Below are 21972 nucleotides of genomic sequence, written 5' to 3' on the forward strand. Positions count from 1 at the left end.
AGGCGGCTTTTTTCGCAGTACAAAATTCAAAATAATTATATCGTACTATTTCAGTATGGGATATTGTTATACACATGGGCGTATATATATAGGAAATAGGACGGATCCTGTCCTTGAGAAATGCCATGAAATATGCCATGGCATCTGAAATGACATAAGATTTCTTGCTTTACACGGTAGCATTTTGGTCATGGCATAAATGTTAAGAAACATGCTAAGGAAAATGCTTTCGTCTAAAGCGGGTCTGGTGAAGGGGGGAGGCGGGGGGGAGAACGTTTGAGAGAGAGGGGGATACGGGGCGGCGGGAGTTGCTCTGCCCCTGGCCCTAGTATGGAACCGAGGCCCCCTTGATTAGAAGGTGATAATATTTCTTGAGTATTTCCGATGCCACAAGTCCGATGAATGCGCGTGAAGAAAACACAATAATCTTAAAAACAGAAGGAACAATAAAATATTGTATGCACTGGCATCATTGGTTCTTGCCGAGCGAAAAGCGAATAAAACGAAAGCTGTGCACGAAAGAGATTCTTCGTCTTGTGAAGTGTTTATGTCTGCATCTTGGCAATTTGCTATTATCAATGGAGGATAAACTTAAACGTTATGCAAAAATAGAATTTTTAGGAGAGGGGCAAGTAAGTGTACTACGCATTAGAAAACTAACTAAAAAATTGAAAGACCTACGTCGTAATTTTGCATCGGGGAAAGTTGTTCCCGCGAAAAATAACAGCTGATTTTTTTTAAGAGACATTGATGTTTTTTTCTAACAAATTGTACCTGTAATAAAAATAAAAATTGACTCTCACTCATTTGCGTGAGAAGAAATTGAGGGCCCAAGTTCCTTTTGTTTTTTTGCGACTTCATCATGCTACGAATGCAATTTTTACATGGTTCGATTTCGACGTACGCCTGTTAACAAACACATACTGTGGAGTTTTAGCAATTACTTAAGGTTTTGCTAAATATATGCTTTCGTGGTTAGGTTAGGCAGGTTAGGTTTGGTTCCTTTAGCATTAAAATAAAGTCCCTAAATGTTCCGATTTATTTCTAAATTCATTCCCACGCTTCTAAGATTTTTACTGTCGGTATAATTTAACAATACAGGGAATTTCTCCAATTTGTTTGAATTTTCGGTTACTTACTAATTTGGGTCTCCTAATCACGAATCTGCACTTAAAATTTGGCGCTCACGTATAAATTTGGCGCTTATTTGGGGGCAGGTGAATCCGGCCACTTTCTAACATGCCCTTAACAGGGAGTCTATAGATATAGGCGGGGCCGCGATAGCGGTTGGGGGCGGTAGGTCGATTACCCCAGGGGCGGAGCCCGGAACCGGCGGGAAATTCGGAAATCGAGGGTGTGGAAATAAGAACTTAATTTCGATTATTTTGCTATTTCCACGTGTGAGCGCCAAATTTTGACTGCAGATTCGTGATTAGGGGGCCAAAATTAGTGAGTATGCCGAATTTCAAACAAAATGGAGAAATTCCCTGTATTGTAAAATCGCTCCCTAATAACGAATCTGCACTTAAAATTTGGCGCTCACGTATAGAAATTCCTGAATTATGGCTAACCCCACGAACCATTGGCACGTGGTTAGGTTAAGCTAGGTTAGGTTAGGAAACAGTTAAATTTTAGGGTCGTAGTAATATCAGGAATATATATATTTTGTTCTGTAAGTATTCGAAATGGAAAATCTTGCGATAAATAATGAGTACATGGAGCCCTTTGACTACAAAAGGGCCCAAGGTTCGATACCCAGCAGAAGGACATAGTGGTTAGGATCCAGTCTCGATCAGCTTATCTATGCATAAAATGGACTCAAAACAAAAACTAGGAAAGATGCCAAGTTGGGAGGATGAGATCCTCCTGCTCCTCCATTCCCCACACTGCTCATCATTCATCATTCTTCTTCGTTCTCACAATTAGCCAAAAGTGGCAGAAAGCGACTATAGATAAGAGAATAATTAAATAAACTATTCATCCTCATTGTCATGATTGAGAGAAGTGGAAGAATAGATGAGGAGATAAACAGAAGAGGACAAATGGGTGGTGGACTATATCAAAGCGTTCGGAGATTAATATGGAACAGGGATGTGCCTATGAAATGCAAGAAGGTAATATATAACACATACTATGTGCCAATAATTACGTATGGAGCAGAGACTTGGAGAATGACATAGAGACAAAGAAAAGATGCAGGCAATGGAGATTAAATTTTTAAGGAGTCTTTTGAGATAGACTAGATGGGATAGAATAAGAAATGAGGAAATCCGACAGACAGTGGGTGTAGTGAAGCTTCAGGACAGAATAGATCAGGCACAGATGAGATGGTTCGGACACATGAAGAGGATGGATGCAGAAAGACTACCAGTAAGAGCTTACCATGCACAAGGAGTGGGAATAAGGCAAAGGGAGAGACCAAGATGTCGGTGGAAAGAGCAGATAGTGGAGAGTGTTAGGAGAAGAGGACAAGATTGGAACACCATGGAAAGAGAGCAGTGGTGAAAGAACAGAAAAATATGGAAAGGCTTGACTTTTATGCCGACCCAGCCAGAGGCAGGAAACAGCGAAAGATGATGATGTCATGATTAGCAAAAGTTACAGAAAAGTGACGCAAAAGTAGGAGAAATACATAAATTTGAAAACTATGTATATTAACTAAAGAAAATCGTAGTTTCTGCAGGAAAGTCAATAACTCGTACATACTTTTGCAATATGATAAAATTATTGAGGAAACTGTCGTGTAAACCTGAGTGTTCTAAACGTATTGTAATTTTAAAATTTGTGAACAAATACTATCGCGAAAATAATTGTAATTCCAGAAACTATCATTCTTGTAACAATAATTTCTTGCTGGTGAGATCCTATATACTGATGATCAATGCTGTTAACGTACTGAGCCATTTATTGCTGGCACTATTCCCTTGTCAGTGCAGTGGAAAATCCATCGCTCGTTTTTGCACTGCAAGTTGTGTCTTACACAGCAATTAATGACATTTTGGTGTCTCTTACACCATGAATATCCACAGGATTTGTTCCGGGGGTGACGCAAAGGAGGCACTTTTTTCCAGTGGTGCAGCAAACGAGTCATGTTTCTCCCCAAAATAGCGATGCAGCTAAAAAACTTAGCTGTTAGCAGGAATATATTCATATATGTCAGTTAGTTATCTGGATATCTGAATTATTCGGATACTAATTAAATAAATTATGCCGATATCTATAATCTACAATCTAGATAATCTGTATCTCCATGTAATAGAATGTCTTTATGAACCTCCTGCAAAATTAAAGGTTATTGTCAAATTTTTCTGACGCTGTTGCCACATTCAAAATTCACCTCAAAATGCTGAGAAAAAATGTAGCTGTAGCGAAAATTCCGCTACAACTGCAGGAATTTTGTAGCTTCGCTACCGCTACAACTACAATTTTCAAAATGTAGCATCGCTACAGCTACAAGTAGCTCACTACTTCTGACCACTGCCTAAACGTGACCCAACCTAACATAACCTTACCGGAAATGTTTCTTGGGGCTATGTATGAATGGTTCGTGGGGCTATGCGTCAGTGGTTTGTGGGGCTACGTAGGTATTTTTGGGTGGAGTGGGGGGGGGGACGATACTGCATGGCGAGTACGGTAGTGAAACTGTGACCGCCATTGTGACCGCGTGTTACCGAAGGGAAGAAGAAACGGACAATACTTACTTCATAAGTCGAAAATATAGATTATTTCTGTGAAAAAAGCGAAATGCCACCTTCAGCAATGTTTCTCAATGCGGAATACATAAGTAGGAATATGGAAAGTGACGTAAATAGCGAGTTTCAGATATTTTCCAGATACAGAAAGTTCACCATCTTAAGTAATCACTAAAACTCTGCAGTATGTGTTAACAGACATAAATTAAAATCAAATCATGTAAAAATTGCATTCATAGCATGATGAAATCGCAATAGATCAAATGAAACTTGGACCAAAAATGGTACACAGGCATTTTTCACATGGTCCGGTTTCTATTGATGTTTGTTAACACATACTTCAGACTTTTCATGATTACTTACTGTGTCTTGCCTTGACAATGATTCCTCCCTTTGTTTTTAAGAACAACGATCGGAGTTACTGGTCAGTCTGTTTCATGTAATCCTATCTTTAAAGAACTCAAAATAATGACTGTTCCAAGTTTATGTATATTTAATTGCATAATACACATGTAACAGCCCAAAATATGTCTTATAAGATTTTGAAAAATACTACAACTCTGGTTTAAATGACAAGGCCCCTCTACTACACATAGAATCATTTGAAATTGATCCCAAAAAGGATTTACTATTCTATTGTGTATTATTTTCTATTTTTACCATCTCCACACCTGTATTATGCTCTATATATAAAACTACAACTTCTACACCTAAGTGTAATATAATATATAAATTGACTGTAATCAATAGGTAATCTGAAAATGTAACTATATATAACTATTGATGGCATTTATTGCATCTAAAAATGCTTAATGATGAATAAATTAATTTTATTCTATTGTAGTAAGAAGGTACAGAAAACATCAGATACAAATTACATTGCCAGTTTCATATATCGGAGACTCATTAAAATTGGATATTTTGTGTTTCGCATGGTTCGTACTTACCAATTGTGTATTGTGGAACATAGTTCAAGGTGCCATTATGCTTTTTACACGAAAACAAACACAATTTTTCAAACAGAGTAATTTTTGTTATTCCTTTTTTCGCTTCCGTAACACACAATATGGCGGGCACAGCATTACTACTGTTGTGGGTATGCAGTGTTTCCAACCTTTTTCACCGAAAAATACCTACTATCGTGTTCGTCATGTGTGCAAATTGTGCATTATGCATGGGTAGCTGACGGATAGCCCACGAACCATTCCTGATAAGGTTTGGTTAGATTAGGCAAGCATAGTTAAAAAAAGGGGGGGTTGGAAACACTGACAGGGGTTACGTCATCAAACGTATGCAACATCCAGTTCTCGCAGGGGAAGCAAATGAAAGCAATGGCAATTGTGCGTCGGTGAGATATTTCTCTTGAAAAATACATGATTTCCCAGTCAAATAGATTCCACAATGAAAGAAAATACCTCGACGAACGTTGGAAACCTTAGAGAAACTCATTTCTAACTAGTTTCTTCTGTAAAAATGAAGAAAAACGTTTCACCCATATGAAACTGTTACCCAAATTTCTTTTACAATAAAAGTTATATAATTATTTTCCAACATTAAAATGAAAGAGAAATGCACAGTGGGTATAAAGTAGATCCTTTTGATCCTGTCTGAAATGGTTTGAATTTCAAGTCTCGGTTTGGTCATGTGTGTTCCTTAAATATTATAATTATGGAAAATAAAATATCCTCTCGATTAGAAAGCAATACAAATATTATTTATTTTGATGTTCAATAAAGGTACTTACTCAAGTATCAATCATTCAGTTAAACATTTTGCAAATTTGGATATTTTGTACAGTCACTGACACTGCCGGCTTGTAACGATTCCATTGAAAGTCAATGTATTCATTACAAGCTGGAAGTGTCCATGACTGTACCATGAGCATACCCAGACTTTTTTTTTCAAATGTGGCAAAAAACAATTTCCCAGTGAGGCAATGTTTTATTTTGAATTATTTGAAAGAGAATGAAATTTATTTTACACTCCACATAAAAAGCACAATGAACAGAATTACAAATTTCACCATTCATTTTCCATAATGGAACACTTGTCCCCCTCATTTGCTGGATACTAGCATGTATTGTATAGGCATTGCTAGTGGCCTAATATCCAATTGCTGGATGTTAATGTCATCATTATGTAAAGCTTATTCTTTGGAGGATTTTAACATTTGTTAATTTAATTACAATTATAGTTATATGAAAACAATGTAGTGGGGACAACATTGTTAATAGATGCGTTGTACGTACTCTACTACGTATTGTTCTTTGAGGTGAAATAAAGTATATTTTATTTCTTTTCTATTATGTATATGGGGTGCATAATGATTAGTTACTTCATCTTTCAAACAGAATTATATTTCTGCTCCATATACTTCCAATGACATGTTTTTCCATGAAGTGACCATCATCAACTGTTGTCCGGGAAGCTGGTGTAACCATCTTTGAAACATGAAGTGTTACACACAATTTCTTTGTATTTTCTCTTGAGATAGAAATGTCATTGTTTGCATACACATGCAATTAAAATCAGTTTGCTTTACATATTTTGCCCATTTGCATTTTTTCTGTGAAATATTGTTCTCCTGTAAAAATGCATGCATGACTAGGTTAGGCAGGTTTGATAACGATGCCTAACTATGTAAGCACTTTTTTCTGCTGTTCATGTATATAATATATGCCTATCTGTCTTACATCTGAAAGATATCTCGCATAAGTATGTTAGCATTTAACATGAAAACACAACTTCAACAGCCAAAATTGCTGTTTCCCAAAACAACATTTACATAAATACAGGTAAACAAGTTACTAACTTTTTCCACGAGCCTTGCATTTAAATGTTCTATTCTTTTCTGTGGCCTCTGCCACCATCCTCTTGGGAACTCGTTGCTTCACTACTCATAGCACTTGTTGTTCTCGCGGAAAAAAATAGTAACTTATTTACCTGAGTTTATTATACAACCATGTATTTTATTTCCTAAACATGAAAACATGTACATGTTCTGCAAGATTCAAACATTAATTCCTTATCCCACAGTAAGCCCCCCCCCCAAAAAAAAATCCATTACGTGGAATTCTGATCATATGTGGATCAAAATCATTTCTTTAGTGTTTTAATATATATACAGGGTGTTTCTAAAGGTCGTTTACAGCACTTGTGAGGTGATTCCTCACACGAAAACAAGCAAAAGGTGTGAGTTCCATTTTTACGACTGAGGCTTCGTTTCCGAGATAGGAGCCTCGCAAAAGGTGACAAAGTGAATGTCACACCTAACTGGGATGAATACTATCACAGATAGAGAGGCGGGTCCAAGTGAATCATCAAGGAATCGTATGTGCTCAGTTCGGAAGTCACTATGAAAAGTTCACTGCACACATGCGCAATGGAGTCCTCAAAGGAATTGGGGATTTCCAGCAAGAACAATGCATGGAAAGGGTATGTAACGCTGCAAGAAGGACCGTGACAATGAGAAATGCGTTAAAGACAACACATCCTGACCTCAAACATCAAAACATGAGCACGGAACACAAAATCCGAAAAGTTGAGCACGGTTGCATACCCCAGTTACGCGCGAGGAATGAATGACTCATGTCATGTGGCATACAAGAGACACATTACTCCACCAGGAGGAGGGAAAGAAAGACACAATATCAGATGATTGCGACAACGTGTATTTGTACATGCGACAACTACGTAATATCACCCTCCCCCCCCCCACACACACAACAAACAAGTGGTACAATGTCTTACGCACAGACAGTGCGTGTCACTGTACACCAACAAAAGATGTCACTTTCAGCACACAAAGGGGGTGGGGAGCAATACCAAGAGTGTTCTCACTGGGATTTGCCGAGGGCAATAATCACAGACGGTTTTCAAAATGTCTGCCGTACACTTCTATGCAGAGATGACAGCGACGAATCAAGGATTGTCGAGTACGATCAAACAAGCCAGGTGTATCTGCTACTATCGCGGCGGCGACGTTGATGCGAGCAACGAGGTCCTCAGCTGATGTGACAGGTGCGTCGTATACGAGGGTTATCATTTCCCCCCCGAAGAAAAATCGAGAGGGTTGAGATCTGGCGACCGTGGTGGCCAAGGTACAGGCTCATCCCTACCAATGAACCTATTGCAAAACACGTCATGCAGGAAATGTCGTACATTACGATCGAAATGAGCAGGTACCCCATCGTGTTGGTACCACATTTCTTGCCGCAGTGCCAAAGTTACGGTCTCCAACAGTTCAGGCAGAACCTCACTAAGAAATGCATGATACGTGCGACCATTCAGGCGAACAGGGAGAATGTATGGTCCAATTAAATGATCATGTACTATCCCGCACCACACATTCACTGAAAACCTGTGCTGGTGATGGGCCACAAAAAGTGCATGTGGGTTGTCAAAGTCCCAGACATGTCTGTTTCTACTATTGAAGACATCCATCCTGGTGAAAATGGCTTCATCTGTCCACAATACCTTTGCCCGGAAGTGAGGGTTTGTGTCCAGCTGATGCAACAACCATTGGCAAAACTCCATACGAGGGCGAAAGTCACGAGGTAACAGTTCTTGTACTTTCTGCAGTTTACTAAAAGGGTGCATTCCTTCCTCTGACGAGACTAGCCAAACATTCACATGAGACGTGTTTCGTGCCCAAGCGAGCACGCGCGTACTGGTGCCAGGATGTTCTGAGACCGCTGTTAACACATCTTATGCAAACTGATGTGTGCGTACACTTAAGTCTTCCAACTTCTTGCCGCGTTGGTAACACTGACCCTGTTTCATGCAGGCGACTGTCCACTACCTGAAAGAAGGCGTGAGATGGTAAATGTCTATGTGGAAAGCGTTCTCCATAAAGACGCCTTGCCTCACGGCTATTACCACGTGCCTCCCCATACATGAGATGCATGTCTACTAGCTGCTGGGTCGTATTCGCATCCATCTGTGTAATAGGATGCTGGAACTGTGAAGTATCGTTTATGTTTAACACTGGCACACTGCACAAATTTGCCATATCACCGTACGAACACCACAGACCAATTGTTGCGATACTTGACTTGCCCACTCCACCACATCAACTTCTTTCAATACAACATACTAGTACTCTTCAATGCGTATGACAACCTAGAGCGAACTGCTGATCATATCCCGGCACCTGCAACATGACTGGGAAGACTGCTGGAGAGATCCAACCCTTCTAGCTCCTCTCGCAGGTACAGCAGTCATGAAGGTCAAACGTAGACTACGAGAGCCAGACTTGCCTGCGCAGCCCTTTGTGTGGTGAAAGTGACATCTTCAGTTGGTGTACAGTGACACGCACTGTCTGTGTGTAAGACATTGTAGCATTTGTTGTTTGTTGTGTGTGTCTGTGTGGGGGGGAGATATTACAAGGGTTGATCAAATGAAAAGGTACGAAACGTCGTAACAACGGAATCGTTTATATAATACCGATACCGCGATGGGAGAACGTAGCGTGATATGTAGGGGTGCGATTGGAGTCGCCACGCAGCATCGGAGCATGCAGGGGAACGTGCATGCGCAGGAGAGAGCAGAGGCTCCGATACAGAGCGCCGTCCAAGTGACGCGGCAGTGCGTGTTCGGACAGGATGGCGTTAACATTGGCAAATTCGACTGTTGAGGAGCAGTGAGGCGTTATCCGTTTTCTGACAGTGGAAGGTGTTAAACCGGCCGATATTCATCGCCGGATGGTGAACATTTACGGGGAAGACGAACGACCGGGGCTGCTCACGGAGGGTGTGGTTCTGCTCCATGATAACGCACATCCATACGTCACCAGGGTCTCACGCGGAACTGGCCAGGTTCAAGTGGGAGCAGCTAGACCATTTGCCCTACAGTCTGGACTTATCCCCCTGTGACTTCCATGTGTTTGGTCCCCTGAAAAAGCATCTCAAAGGAAAGCGCTTCGCCTCGGACGATGAACTCAAGGATGCTGTGAAGGACTGGGTCGCGTCACAGCCAAAGGAATTCTGGGAAAATGGAATCATTCGGCTCGTTCATCAATGGGATCAATATGCTCAGGCCTATGGAGGATACTTTGAATAAAGTATTCATTTACACCGACAGTGTCGTTTTGTACCTTTTCATTTGATCAACCCTTGTACGTAGTTGTCGCCTGTACAAATACACGTTGTCGCAATCATCTGATATTGTGTCTTTCTTTCCCTCCTCCTGGTGGAGTAATGTGTCTCTCGTATGCCACATGACATGCTTCGTTCATTCCTCGCGTGTAACTGGGGTTTGCAACTGTGCTCAACTTTTCGGATTTTGTGTTCCGTGCTCATGTTTTGATGTTTGAGGTCGGGATGTGTTGTCTTTAACGCATTTCTCATTGTCACGGTCCTTCTTTCAGCGTTACATACCCTTTCCATGCATTGTTCTTGCTGGAAATCCCCAATTCCTTTGAGGACTCCATTGCGCATGTGTGCAGTGAACATTTCATAGTGACTTCCGGACTGAGCACATACGATTCCTTGATGATTCCTTTGGACCCGCCTCTCTATCTGTGATAGTATTCATCCCAGTTAGGTGTGACATTCACTTTGTCACCTTTTGCGAGGCTCCTATATCGGAAACAAAGCCTCAGTCATAAAAATGGAACTCACACTTTTTGCTTGTTTTCGTGTGAGGAATCACCTCCCAAGCATTGTAAACGACCTTTAGAAACACAAATTATATATATATATAATTTGTATAGCGCATCGGTAATGCATTGAGATGAAAGTGATGTCTAGAGAGAGAAGTTCGCATGCCATTGCACACGATTTTAATCGGATACATCCACGAAGAGCTGCGCATTATGAATGGTTGTCGCCAACAATTTACAGTGTGACGCTTCCTTTGAATGAAATGTCCTTCACAGTGACAAGGCTAATGTTGATGTTCATAAGGAAGTTCATAAACAGAATATTTGATGCTTTTTATCTGATAACCCATTTTCAACAAATCAAAGCTGAATGGTTAGTGCTGGTAAGTTAATGGTGTGTCGTGCTGTGTGGAACACAATTGGTTAGTCAATTTTTCATCAACGGAACTTTAAATATATATATATATATATATATATATATATGATTATACAAACAACATGTTGCTCTAAAAATGGTATTTGTAGCCTGTTTATGAAAAAGAAATTTGTTTTGCTAACCTATGGCAATCTGAATGTTGGTTACATAGATTAATTAAGAAGATGAATTAAGATTCATAATTCTTCATAGAATGTTTATGATTTGGAGATGTACTATGTAGAACTTTATGTGAAAGATGCAGGCTCAACCATGACTCATGACCCAACTTGGGGTCTTAGATGTAGCTTATGCTGTTTTACCTGTGGGTCTTCCTAGAATGTTTGCAATTTCACATTCAATTGGTACACTATCGTGTATCAGTAAATTGTACATCTTGATTGATATTTAAGTATTCGTAAAAGGTATTAAGGAAAAGGCACATAAGTTACAAACTGCGATTTTCTGTAGCTTTCATTTAAGTCACACTGAACCAAATAAATAAAATATTATCAGTATAATTTTATATTGGGCATGTGTAATTATTCTAATCAGTGATGATCCAACATGTATATTATGTCTAATGCTTGCTATTAAAAGAATAAACATAAACTGTCTGCTGTAATATTGCATTTTTTGATTTATGTGCTTTTTCCTGAACAACCTAGATATAATCTTTGAATTTTTTGTTACATTGTTCATGATATAAAGTTCAGAGTGCACTTTCTTAAGATTATTTTGCCTTTATTGGCATGTTTAATAGCAGTTTGTCCAAATCTTTACAGTTTGCAACTGTGTACAAAGCGAAGGACACTGTAACTGGAAACATAGTAGCAGTCAAAAAGGTGAGTTTACCAGCACTGTCTTTAGTCCCAATCTTACTTATATGCCAATTATTTATAATTTTTTTGAACTTTCAAAATCATTACACTAGCTTAGGTAGCTGACCATGTTAAACAGTCTATTCATTGTCATGATTAGCCAAAAGATGGCAGCAAGGGGACATGAAATATGAAAAATAAAAATAAAAGCCATCACAAAATTGTGGCTCGGTAAAAATTTTTTTTTTCTTATTCAACTTTATTTTAAAATCTGGAGTATTCAGGGATTCCTGATTTGCTTTCTGTTGGGGGCCACGATTCAGGGATGTAAAATTGTCAATAAAAGTCAGGTTTTTTAAATCTTGGTTTGTAATTTGTCTGTTTTATTTACTTTAATGACAGTAAAGTCTGTATTTTTTTATTTTGATGACTGCTGTTAACTGCCATTTGTAATGCTGGCTTCTTGGCTGAGCTTGTTAGGTGTCAACTTGTCATCTTGCTCTGTTTCATCTACATCACTCATTCTCTTGGTTGTGATTAGCCAAAAGTGGTAGAAAAGCAATTTTTGATTTTTCCGTTATTGCATTTTGAGGGATATCAGAAGGTTGCTGGTAACATTACTTTGTGCAAACCCAAAAACAGCGTGATAAAAGATAAAATTAATACCGTGCTTTCGACTTCTTCCTAGAGTTATAATTTGTGAATGCAGTTCAATTAGTGATTGCAGATAATGTATAATATTGTGGAAGTCAACATGGCAAAACTTGTGCTAGGAGTAGAGAGCAATTGAAGAAGAGAAAGAAAAATGCATGGGGTACAGAACCAGTGCAGAAAACTAAGTACAATAAGGACAGATTTTATATAACTCTCTAGCCTTCTCAAACCTGAAGGTTTATGGCTGCAGCATTCCATCTGTCCCTCTCCTGGGCAAGATCAATCCAGTCTTTTCCATTCTTACAGATTTCCTTTAGGTCCACCTCAACGTTATCGCTCCATCTTTGTCTTGGCCTCCTACTTGTCTATTACCGTCAGATTTCCCCACAAGAATCCTGTAAACTCTTCTCTTCTCTCCCATTCGTGCCACATGGCCTAATCACTTAAGTCTGTGATTTAAAGACAAATTTTACCTTCCAGTAATTATATTTTGTTCTCATAATTTTGATTTTTAAAGTGGATTTTTTTTTTACATTGTGTATTTTGTACAAGAATGAAAATGTATTTTAATCTTAATGAAACATTCGTTTTTTGTTCGGTAAAAAAAAAGTGCGAAGGCTGGCTGTGGGGATCTGGAGACTAAGTAATATATTATTTCAAAATGCCAGTCAGTTCTACATTAATATTTTAAGCTGACATTGGCTGAAGTCATTGGGAGTATTTTCTTTGAGTGGTTCAGATTTCGTTCTTGATATGTTACTAATTATCCATCTTACTTATTCCTAGTCTGAGTACTTCGATTCACTATAAAAATTCACCAGTTAGCACGAAAGCTTGTTTAAGATATCACACTGATTAAACATTCCATTCATGGAGTGTACCAATCTTAATTTGTTTACCAGATGAAACACATTAACTGACCCAAGAGTTTGATGTACTTGGAATGTGGCAGACCATTATTCCTAGTGACCTGCTCAGTCAGTCAGTCGCAATGTAACTATTTCTTGTTTAAGTAAAAAAAAAAAGTTCTATTCATAATTTGGAAGTCATGTGCTATTCTATGTAGTTTTGTTTTGTACTTTTCTGTGTAGCCAGTTTAACTGTAACTATTAACCAGGGTGGCGACAGACCTGGAAAACCGGGATTAGTCAGGGAATTTGAGGTGTCAAAAAAGTCAGGGAAATGTCAGGGAATTTCATCTTCATTGACCTTTTGTTTTATTTATTAATTTAAATATATCGTTATGGAACTCTGCAGGGGAATAGGAAATCTCGTTCGTAAGTTTCGGCCTCAACTTTTAGGCCACTTTTATGCTCAACACAACCACGGCGCCAAAGTGGCAGGAGGAGAGAGAGAGAGAGAGAGGGAGAGAAATTTCTCTCGTCTGGGCTTCTGGGTGGGAATTTAAAATTCGGACACTCTTTGTAGGAAAATTGTTATAACTCGGGCACTATGTGAGCAATCTACTTCGGATAACTTTTGTTTTGCAGCTAAAACATCAGCGCATGCAACAGTGTACAATTCAGAACGCCGAACCGAGGAAGGGAGGTTTGGGGGAGCGTGACCACCGAATTTCAATGAAAAAAAACAAAAATCTGGAGTTTGCCCCCTCTTCTCCCACTATTTTGGGGATAAGGTGCAAATCTTAGTATTCTCTTCAAAGAATGGACGTTTCCAAAGAGATTGAAACATGTTTCATATTCCTGGGTGCCATACAAGTTGAATAATGAGCCAAAACGTGAAACTCTGTTCGGAAATGTGGCATGGATATGTTCCAGAGGGGGTTGAGAGGGTAGGTTGGTCATCAATATGAATTTCCCAGGCTTGCTCCAGACCTGTGTCAGAGTTTCCACCCAAACATAAGAGTATGAAGGTCCAAAAAGCACATTCATTTCGTAATCAGCACCATGATACCATATGGTATCATCGAGGAGTAAAGGTTAAGCTTCTAAATATTATGTGGCAAATGCATTGAATTATCATTTTTTTCTTGTCCGTATGGGAGTAGTAAGGGGACAGAACTGTCAACAGATGGAGGGGATGGGAGTGGGTGGCGCGTCCGATAGTTGTCGGACGTCGTAGTAAGGCATTTTGTTGGAGAAACTGAAGGAACATTGAAACAAATAGGTTCCATTGATACATACGATTTTTGTCGAATATCGCCAACCGACAAAGTATCTCACTACAACATGCGACAGAAATTGCATGGACTGCAACATCCAACAAAAATCACATGCATAAACAAGAAGAGCTTTAGACTGCAAATATGGTGCTGGAGTTTTATTACTCTTCTGGCTCACTCCAACTTATTTAATGTAGCAGTGCTTACAAAGGCTTTCTTTCATCATCCTGAAGTATTATTGGTTTCGCACAAGTTAACATACGTTTACAATGACATTGCACTATTCTTAGATATCAAGAAGAATCCAACCAAACGGGATATATATTGAATACTATCACGAAAAAGTGAAACATAAACCTGCATTGGTGAACATTATAAGAATTGGCAAGTGCATGCTTCCAACCTCAAATTTACTGCAACACTAGTATTGCGTTACCCCCACACCCCCTATATGCCTTCATGGCGTGGTGCTATGCACAGGGGAGCACTTTACCTTTTTTACTAGTATTGCGATGAAATTAACACTCTCTGTCCTGTCTGTTTAAACTCGTGAGAGATGGTCATTATAATCTCACTGAGTGAGGTTAATGTCCAATATTATGAAATAAAATACTAATAATAAATACGTAAATATTTTAATATCATATTTACTCGAATCATTCAATCATAAAAGCAAATCACTTTCTTCAAGAATTGACTTTTCTCTGCCAGCCCTGCTAAAATTTTCACTTTCTATCTACTGATTTATACGAGGGGTGGCCAGAAAGTAATTTCCGATTAGTAGGGACACTAACCGTGAAAAATGGTAATTGCTGCGAAGTTATGTTTAAGAATGTATAGTGATGTCTGGACACATTTTTTGCCCGTTCAAAATATCGAAATAATGCGAATTTGGCATTAAATGCGAATTGTTGGCGTTTTTAGCATTTTTTTAAAAATAAATGTTCTAAAATAACAAAAAAATCCATGAAATCCAAGCATTCTCGTCTTTTCTATGCCATGTTTGTGTACATAGAACATGCAAGTTTTCCAACATTTTACTCAGGAGTAAACTATAGAGTTATACGTACATGGAATAATTCCGACAACCACATTAAATCATGTATTTCCCACGATTTTTTCAACTTTTATCAAAACAGAGCAAAGTGGCAGGGTTCTAACAGAAGATTGAGTGCGTATCTACCGTCAACACGGGAGCCACATCTTTGTATTTGTCACACGAGATATGTTTTGAATAACCAAGCTAAGTGTGCACCATCGGCATTTGTCGAGTGAGTAATAATGGAGCCCAGTCGTTACGGCATCTGACCACTATGCGAGAGACCCGGGACCCACCTATTCAAACTGCTCCGGCACCCACCCAGCATCATATGAAGCTGGTACCTTGAGGAAACTTTGAGGGATAAAGGTAGCCAGGAGCATGGTGCTGATCACATCACCCGCACCTAACTCCACACCCCTGTACACCTTCATGGAAAAGTGGAGGGGAGCACTTTACTTTTACTTCCTCAAAAATCTGTTCCAACATATCAAACTGCCACGAAAATACGTAGACCATGTGACCTACAATTTAAAATAATAGTTTAAAAGCACAATGGAGTATTAAGTTTCAGTATATTTGGCAGATAAATGTTCTAAAGCAAAAACGTGAATTTTGGGAAACGTAACACTAACAAGTCCAAAAACGATAATGCCAATTTTTGGTGCCATAATATATCGGTATCTGTCACGTGAGATTGATTGATTTTATTTTTTTTGGGTACGTCGCCACTTACGGTCATTATGCACCCTTCAGTATATACGGGGAAAATTCCATTATCTAAAATCCTTACCTTAAAATTAAAAAAGGGGTATGGAAAATAACTTTCCAAAAATAACTTTCAAGATATCAAACTCTCACGAAGAGGCGTAAGCCATGTGACTTACAATTTGAAACAGTAGTTTAAAAACACCATGCAGGTATAATTTCAGATATTTGCCAGAAAATGTGCTAAAATGAAAATGTGAATTTTGGGGAAAATAACACCGTATAGTAAAAAAATATAAAAATAAGAAAATACACCAATTTTCAAAAAAAAAAAAAAAAAATATGAAGGTCCCTTCCGATTAGGCATAAATAAAGCATGAATATCAATAGTAATTTATTGCATTAGTAACAGTGAGTCCTATCCTAATTTTCGGCATAATCACCACCGAAGTTCTGGCATTTGTCTTAGCATGGTACTAAATTTTATATGCCCATGGTATATGTGTCTGACAGCAAAGACTGGAACTATCTCTACCGCAGTGTAGCTGTCAAATCCTTGCTCTGCCAGAAACCTCTTCAGTTAAACAAAGAGATGAAAGTCGGTACATTCAAGGCCAGGGCTGTACAGGGACTGGTCCAAGATCTCTCACCAGGGAGCTTATTATTGAAAGTCAACACCTAGCTCACGAGTGAGTTTTCTCGTTCGGTAGCCAAGTCGGTCGCCAGCCGAAAAGCGAATTATTGAAACTAAACAAGTTGAGCAGCTAACGGATTCGGGGTCTCGAGTTGCATGCGAGTGAAATGTTGGCTGGCAAGAGAGGCTACTGTACCATCAGCCAATGGCGTTGCGACTTTTTCCATCTCGGTCATGCACAGCTGATCGCGGACAATTTTGTTTCGTCTGCAATGAAATACAGAATGAGATGTATCGATACTCTTTTTCACGTATGATCTTAATGCACGGATGTGTTAAGTGTAAAATGTGGGTGATATCGCATACAATTAATGACTGTGCTGTGCCATCTGGAAATAGCAGTAAAACTCTTCCACGGTTGACAAAGATATGAAGAATAAGTGAAGTTCTGTTGCTGCGTAAAGGCAAGTATCCATTCTATTTTTAATATAAAAATAATTATTGTATTTGTTGAATGAAAATCACAGTTATGAGTTTATTAAAACCGTATGCACCATTCATAAGCAAGGATGTCTTCGATCTAATCTAATTTAAATTGTTGCGAACATGCGAAATTGTGCGAAGACGCACAATCTAATAAAACGGTGCCTAGTGGTGAAAAAGTTTAGTTTGGTACACAAAAGTTAATCAGGTCTGGATGTTGTGTTACAGACCTCATTTCTATTATTGCTCGACACAAAAATACTCCAAGCAGAAAGTAACCACAAAAAGATACAACTTGTGCTTATGTGTATTTTAAGCCACTTTTCTGCATTTTTAGCCTAATTTTGTTATTCCACTGTGAAAGCTTGTATTACGTACTTTGAATCTCCTCCTATATTTAAGAATGATTTTCATTATTGTTACTGTGTTTTTCCAATTTTCCAATTCCATTGTTATAATGATACACATTATTTTCTACTTGAATTGAATTCCGTACATCACTATAAGCATATGTTGAACATGTTTCATTATTATTTAACTCGTTTTTATGTGCAGATCGATTTTTCAACATGTTTCTGTAGGCTTACGTCAGTAGGCTAGGGTTGGTGCCCTTAGCATTATAATTATACTCCTATGTGCATACACATACAGTATTACTAATTTTACATTTTAAGTAGGTTTGGATACTTTAACATTTCCACATGTTCCTTGATGTGCTACACAAATATAGAACATTTTTCATACATCAGTGATTTGTGGCAGAGTAGCCTGCGCAAGCTACTTTTCACAACAATTCCTCATGAATTAATGCATTCTTCATATTTAAAATGTACAAATTAGTTTCTCGGTAAGAGTTTAGTATATCGGAGACACATTTAAATCGAATATTTTGTTTCGAATGGTTCGTACTTGCCAATTGTGTTTTGTGGAACATAGTTCAATGTGCCATTATGCTTTTTACACGAAAAGAAAAAAAATATTTTCACATACAGAGTACTTCTTTTGATTCATTTCTTTGCTTTCGTAACACACAATATGGCAGGCTGAGGTTGACTACCGTAGTGGGTATACAGTGTTTCCAAACTTCTTCACTGAAAAATACCTACTGTCATGTTTGTCACTTGTGCAAATTGTACATTATGCACGGATAGCTGACGGATAGCCCACGAACCATTTCCTATAAGGTTAGGTTTGGTTAGGTTAGGCAAGCATAGTTAAATAAAAAAAGGGATTGGAAACACTGACAGGGGCTTACGTTATGAAACGTACGCAGCATCCGGTTGTCGTAGGGCAAGCAAATTAAAGCAAATGCAATTGTGCGTCGGTGAGATATTTCTCTTGAAAAATACATGATTTCTTGCTTAAATATATTCCACGATGAAAGAAAATACCTTGACGAACGTTGTAAACCTTGGATAAACTCATTTCCTTAAGTAGTTTCTTCTGTAAAATTGAAGAAATGTGTCTCTGATATACTAAACTGTTACCAGTTCCTCTAAATTTACTTTCAGTATTCTAAATGTATTTTTTATCTTTCTGTACAACTTGCAAATTTCATTACACAATCTGAATCATTGCCATGTTGGCTAGTGTATTACTTCAGATAGTTATGTATATATTTTTCATTCTAATTCGCTTCATTTTTCTTTCAGCGTTTCAGATTAAGCATTCCCAGAACTCCAATTGAAAGAGGATGGGGAAGTAACATATGGCTTGTGTTTGTGTATGGCTGGTATTGGAGAGGTCTCATCTTGCTGCAATCATCTTCATGCTTGAACCTGGTGTACAATAAAGGGATAATTTATCATGCATTGAAAAAGAAAATGCATGGCTGCTTCCTCATATGTAAACGCTACTAACCATTCCAATAAGTATCATGGACTTCGTTGCTTCCGTGCAGAAGAAAAGAAGGCTGGACATGACAAGTGATACCGAAATCACCGATGAAATATCAGTCTGTTGTAAACATTCCGAAACCTACAAAAGACTAGTGAGATGTATTTCTTCAAAATTACGTTATTCAAGTTAGGCACCTGGCCAAAATTTAGTGATCAAAAGTGCTTTAATATGCCAGGTTACACTGAAACTACCTGTATTTGTGCTCAGAGTTGGAAAATAAATGTACAGTTATATTTTGTGGTCAAGCAGGAAGTTCAAAGTGATTTCAGTACAAATCAGGGATGAACACTGTATCAAACAACTGGTAGTTTCACCATCTGTTTCACTATTTTTTTAAGCTACTGAGACCAAGTTCTTCCTTTTTCCTGAAGTTTGTAACTAAGGTATAACCCATGAGAGAGTAATGAGAAAATTATATGAACACAGTCAAAGGTCTTACTACTAATGTCTACATGTCTGTTATTCCTAAACAAAAATTGTCCTTGTATGGGCGCAATACTAGATGGAATGGTTAATAGTATTTGCTGATGCTGTGGGAAGGGAGTATACAGAATAAAGTGCCCATAGTTTGAGAAACTTTACTGTGAATGAGATTTGCTCTGTGAAATCATCTTGCTGAACTAAAGACAATGATTTCATCAAGTTGAAACTAGACTATCCCTATTTCTTCCAGGTACAAACACAAATTTACAGAGAAGGAAATGTTCATATGTATGATTCTGGGGGATGTTGAAATGTGTACTGTACTAAAAGACCAGACATTCTTCAAGAATGTCTTGCTGTCTGAATTATGGGCTTGTTGGTTTATCAGGCATTCCAAATCAAACATGCATTGATATTGTCTTGTCAGCAAGGGTGCTGTGACACTACCATGAATAAGTATAGTGCTCGTTTTCGTTATATATGTGATTGATTGGTTTGGTTGATATTACTTCGCTTTTCTGTCACTTTTGGCTAATTGCAAAGGTGAGGATGAATGGTAATGAGATTAAATTGATGAAGGGACACTCAAAAAGAGCACCAATGCCTTGACTGGGATTCAAACCCGGCAACCCTGGCATTGTAGCTTGCTGTGCTAACCACTCCGCCACTGAGACTGGCTGTTATACATGTGAGTTTACGTAGTTTTCGGTAATGTAGAAAATTAGAGCATCTACTTAATGCAGCATGTGCTCCAGTTTTGTTCTGGGATTTCAAGTGGAATGATGTGAATTTATTCAGTTGCTTTGTTTACCACAAGCATGTTCTTGAGCTGTTAACATGTTCACTTTAGCTGATGATGTTTTAAAAATGAAAACTGGTTTTAAAATTAAGTTTGTTGCTGCAACCATTCAATCAATTTTTCAACAGTGCTATTGATACATGAGATTTTTTATGTGACCATCACATTCATTGAAACAAAATAAAATAAATACAATTGATACCTGTCTACCGACAAAAATAAAGTGCAGAACTAAAACAGTGAATTTTTCAAAAAAAATTCTTTTCTACTTAGTTTATTACATACAATAAAAGTGTTTGCTAAAGTAGAAATTTTGTTTGGGTATTTTCATCCTTCATTTGAAGTATGTTTGGTACCCTTAACCCTCTGTATCTGTGAAATGTTTTGCTGTGAACATTTTCAGTTGTTTTTAGCTCTCGGAAACATGTTTTTGTGAAGTAAAGTACATTTGATACCTTAATGTGTTACTTTATTGTGAAGGAGCACAGCCCAAAGACTTCCCGGCAGTGAATATAGCACCCAACAAGACATTCCACAACTATGTTGGGGGCCTTAGGTTTGGAGCTTATAGAAAGTTCCATGTTTTTCCATTATTTTAGTGTGCATAGAAGCATTTTTTACTAATAAAAAGCAGCAAAAGTATTCGGAGATGGCAGGTTTCTACTTGTGCTGGCCATAATTTGGGTTCAAATATCTGTTATTTGTGTTTTCTGCATGCAATAATCAATTATATATGTCGTAAAGCATCAAAATTTGGTGATTAAAGAGAAAAACATTAACTCTCGAAGGGGTACAATGGTTAAAAGTACATTTCTTCTTATTTTCTGATGACAATGGTTTCTGTAACAAAGCTACCTTCATTCATTTGTTGGAACTTGAAAGGACAAATTATGTGGACTGTTCCTTTCAATTATAAGAAATGTTTCTATTTGTGCTTGAAAGTATTTTCAATTTCTTTCTTTTCAAACATACAACAATTCACAAGAAAAAAATATTTCAAAGCTTCCTGCAACCCTTTGGCTGATACCCTATGGGTGCGGATGAAAATCTGCTTGGATGTCTTTGTGCTGCTGGCATGAGAAGCGAGACATTCGTGAATGGCTTTTCTGAAATATCTCTGGTGGTGGTGGTGATGATAGTTGTGTGTATCAAAAGGAAGGAAATTTACTTTACAATTAAGGTGGTGACATTTATCATACATGAGCTTGACATACATGGTGAACCATTCTTTCGGTAGCTCTGATAGAGTCCTGGTCGTGCCTGCATTTTTTGCTTAAAATTTTACTTGGTGAACCATCGTCTATCTGAAATGAAATTTCATCCTAACTTGGCTAGCAAAAGTTAATTTTGTCACCATTTCCCTCCCCCTGATACTTTATCAGTTAGCCTTGTTTACACAGCCACCCTTCAGTCTTAATGGTTGTGGAAAGCACCATAGAAGCTGGAGGGCTCTTATTTGGTTGTGAACAACTAAACGTAGCATATTCATGTGGTCTACTGAGAGGAAATGAAGGTTCTTGAGTATATGTACTTGAAATTTAATTTGCATGAGGTGAATTGGTCAAACAATGAATGCTGTATTCAGCAAAAACCTAATGCCACAGAAACAGCACAACAATCACCCATGTTATTTTATGTTATACATTTTACCTCAAACAGGAAGTTCCATGGTTCCGAAAACT

At 38.1% G+C, this 21972-nt stretch overlaps 1 protein-coding gene across 2 annotated transcripts in view; it reads left to right on the forward strand.

Moving 5' to 3' along the window:
- The first annotated feature begins 486 nt into the window (after positions 1 to 486).
- Positions 487 to 21972, forward strand: part of Cdk7 (Cyclin-dependent kinase 7) — a 49824-nt gene continuing 28338 nt past the window's right edge. For both annotated transcript variants that reach the window (XM_083119804.1, XM_083119805.1), the window contains exons 1-2: positions 487 to 632; positions 11494 to 11553. In XM_083119804.1, coding sequence (XP_082975930.1) covers positions 579 to 632; positions 11494 to 11553 — 114 coding nt within the window. In that variant the 5' untranslated portion in view covers positions 487 to 578. The remainder of the gene's footprint in view (positions 633 to 11493; positions 11554 to 21972) is intronic.

The sequence above is a fragment of the Lepisma saccharinum genome, chromosome 3 (assembly GCF_977018435.1).
Source record: "Lepisma saccharinum chromosome 3, izLepSacc3.1, whole genome shotgun sequence".
NCBI classification, from domain to species: domain Eukaryota; kingdom Metazoa; phylum Arthropoda; class Insecta; order Zygentoma; family Lepismatidae; genus Lepisma; species Lepisma saccharinum.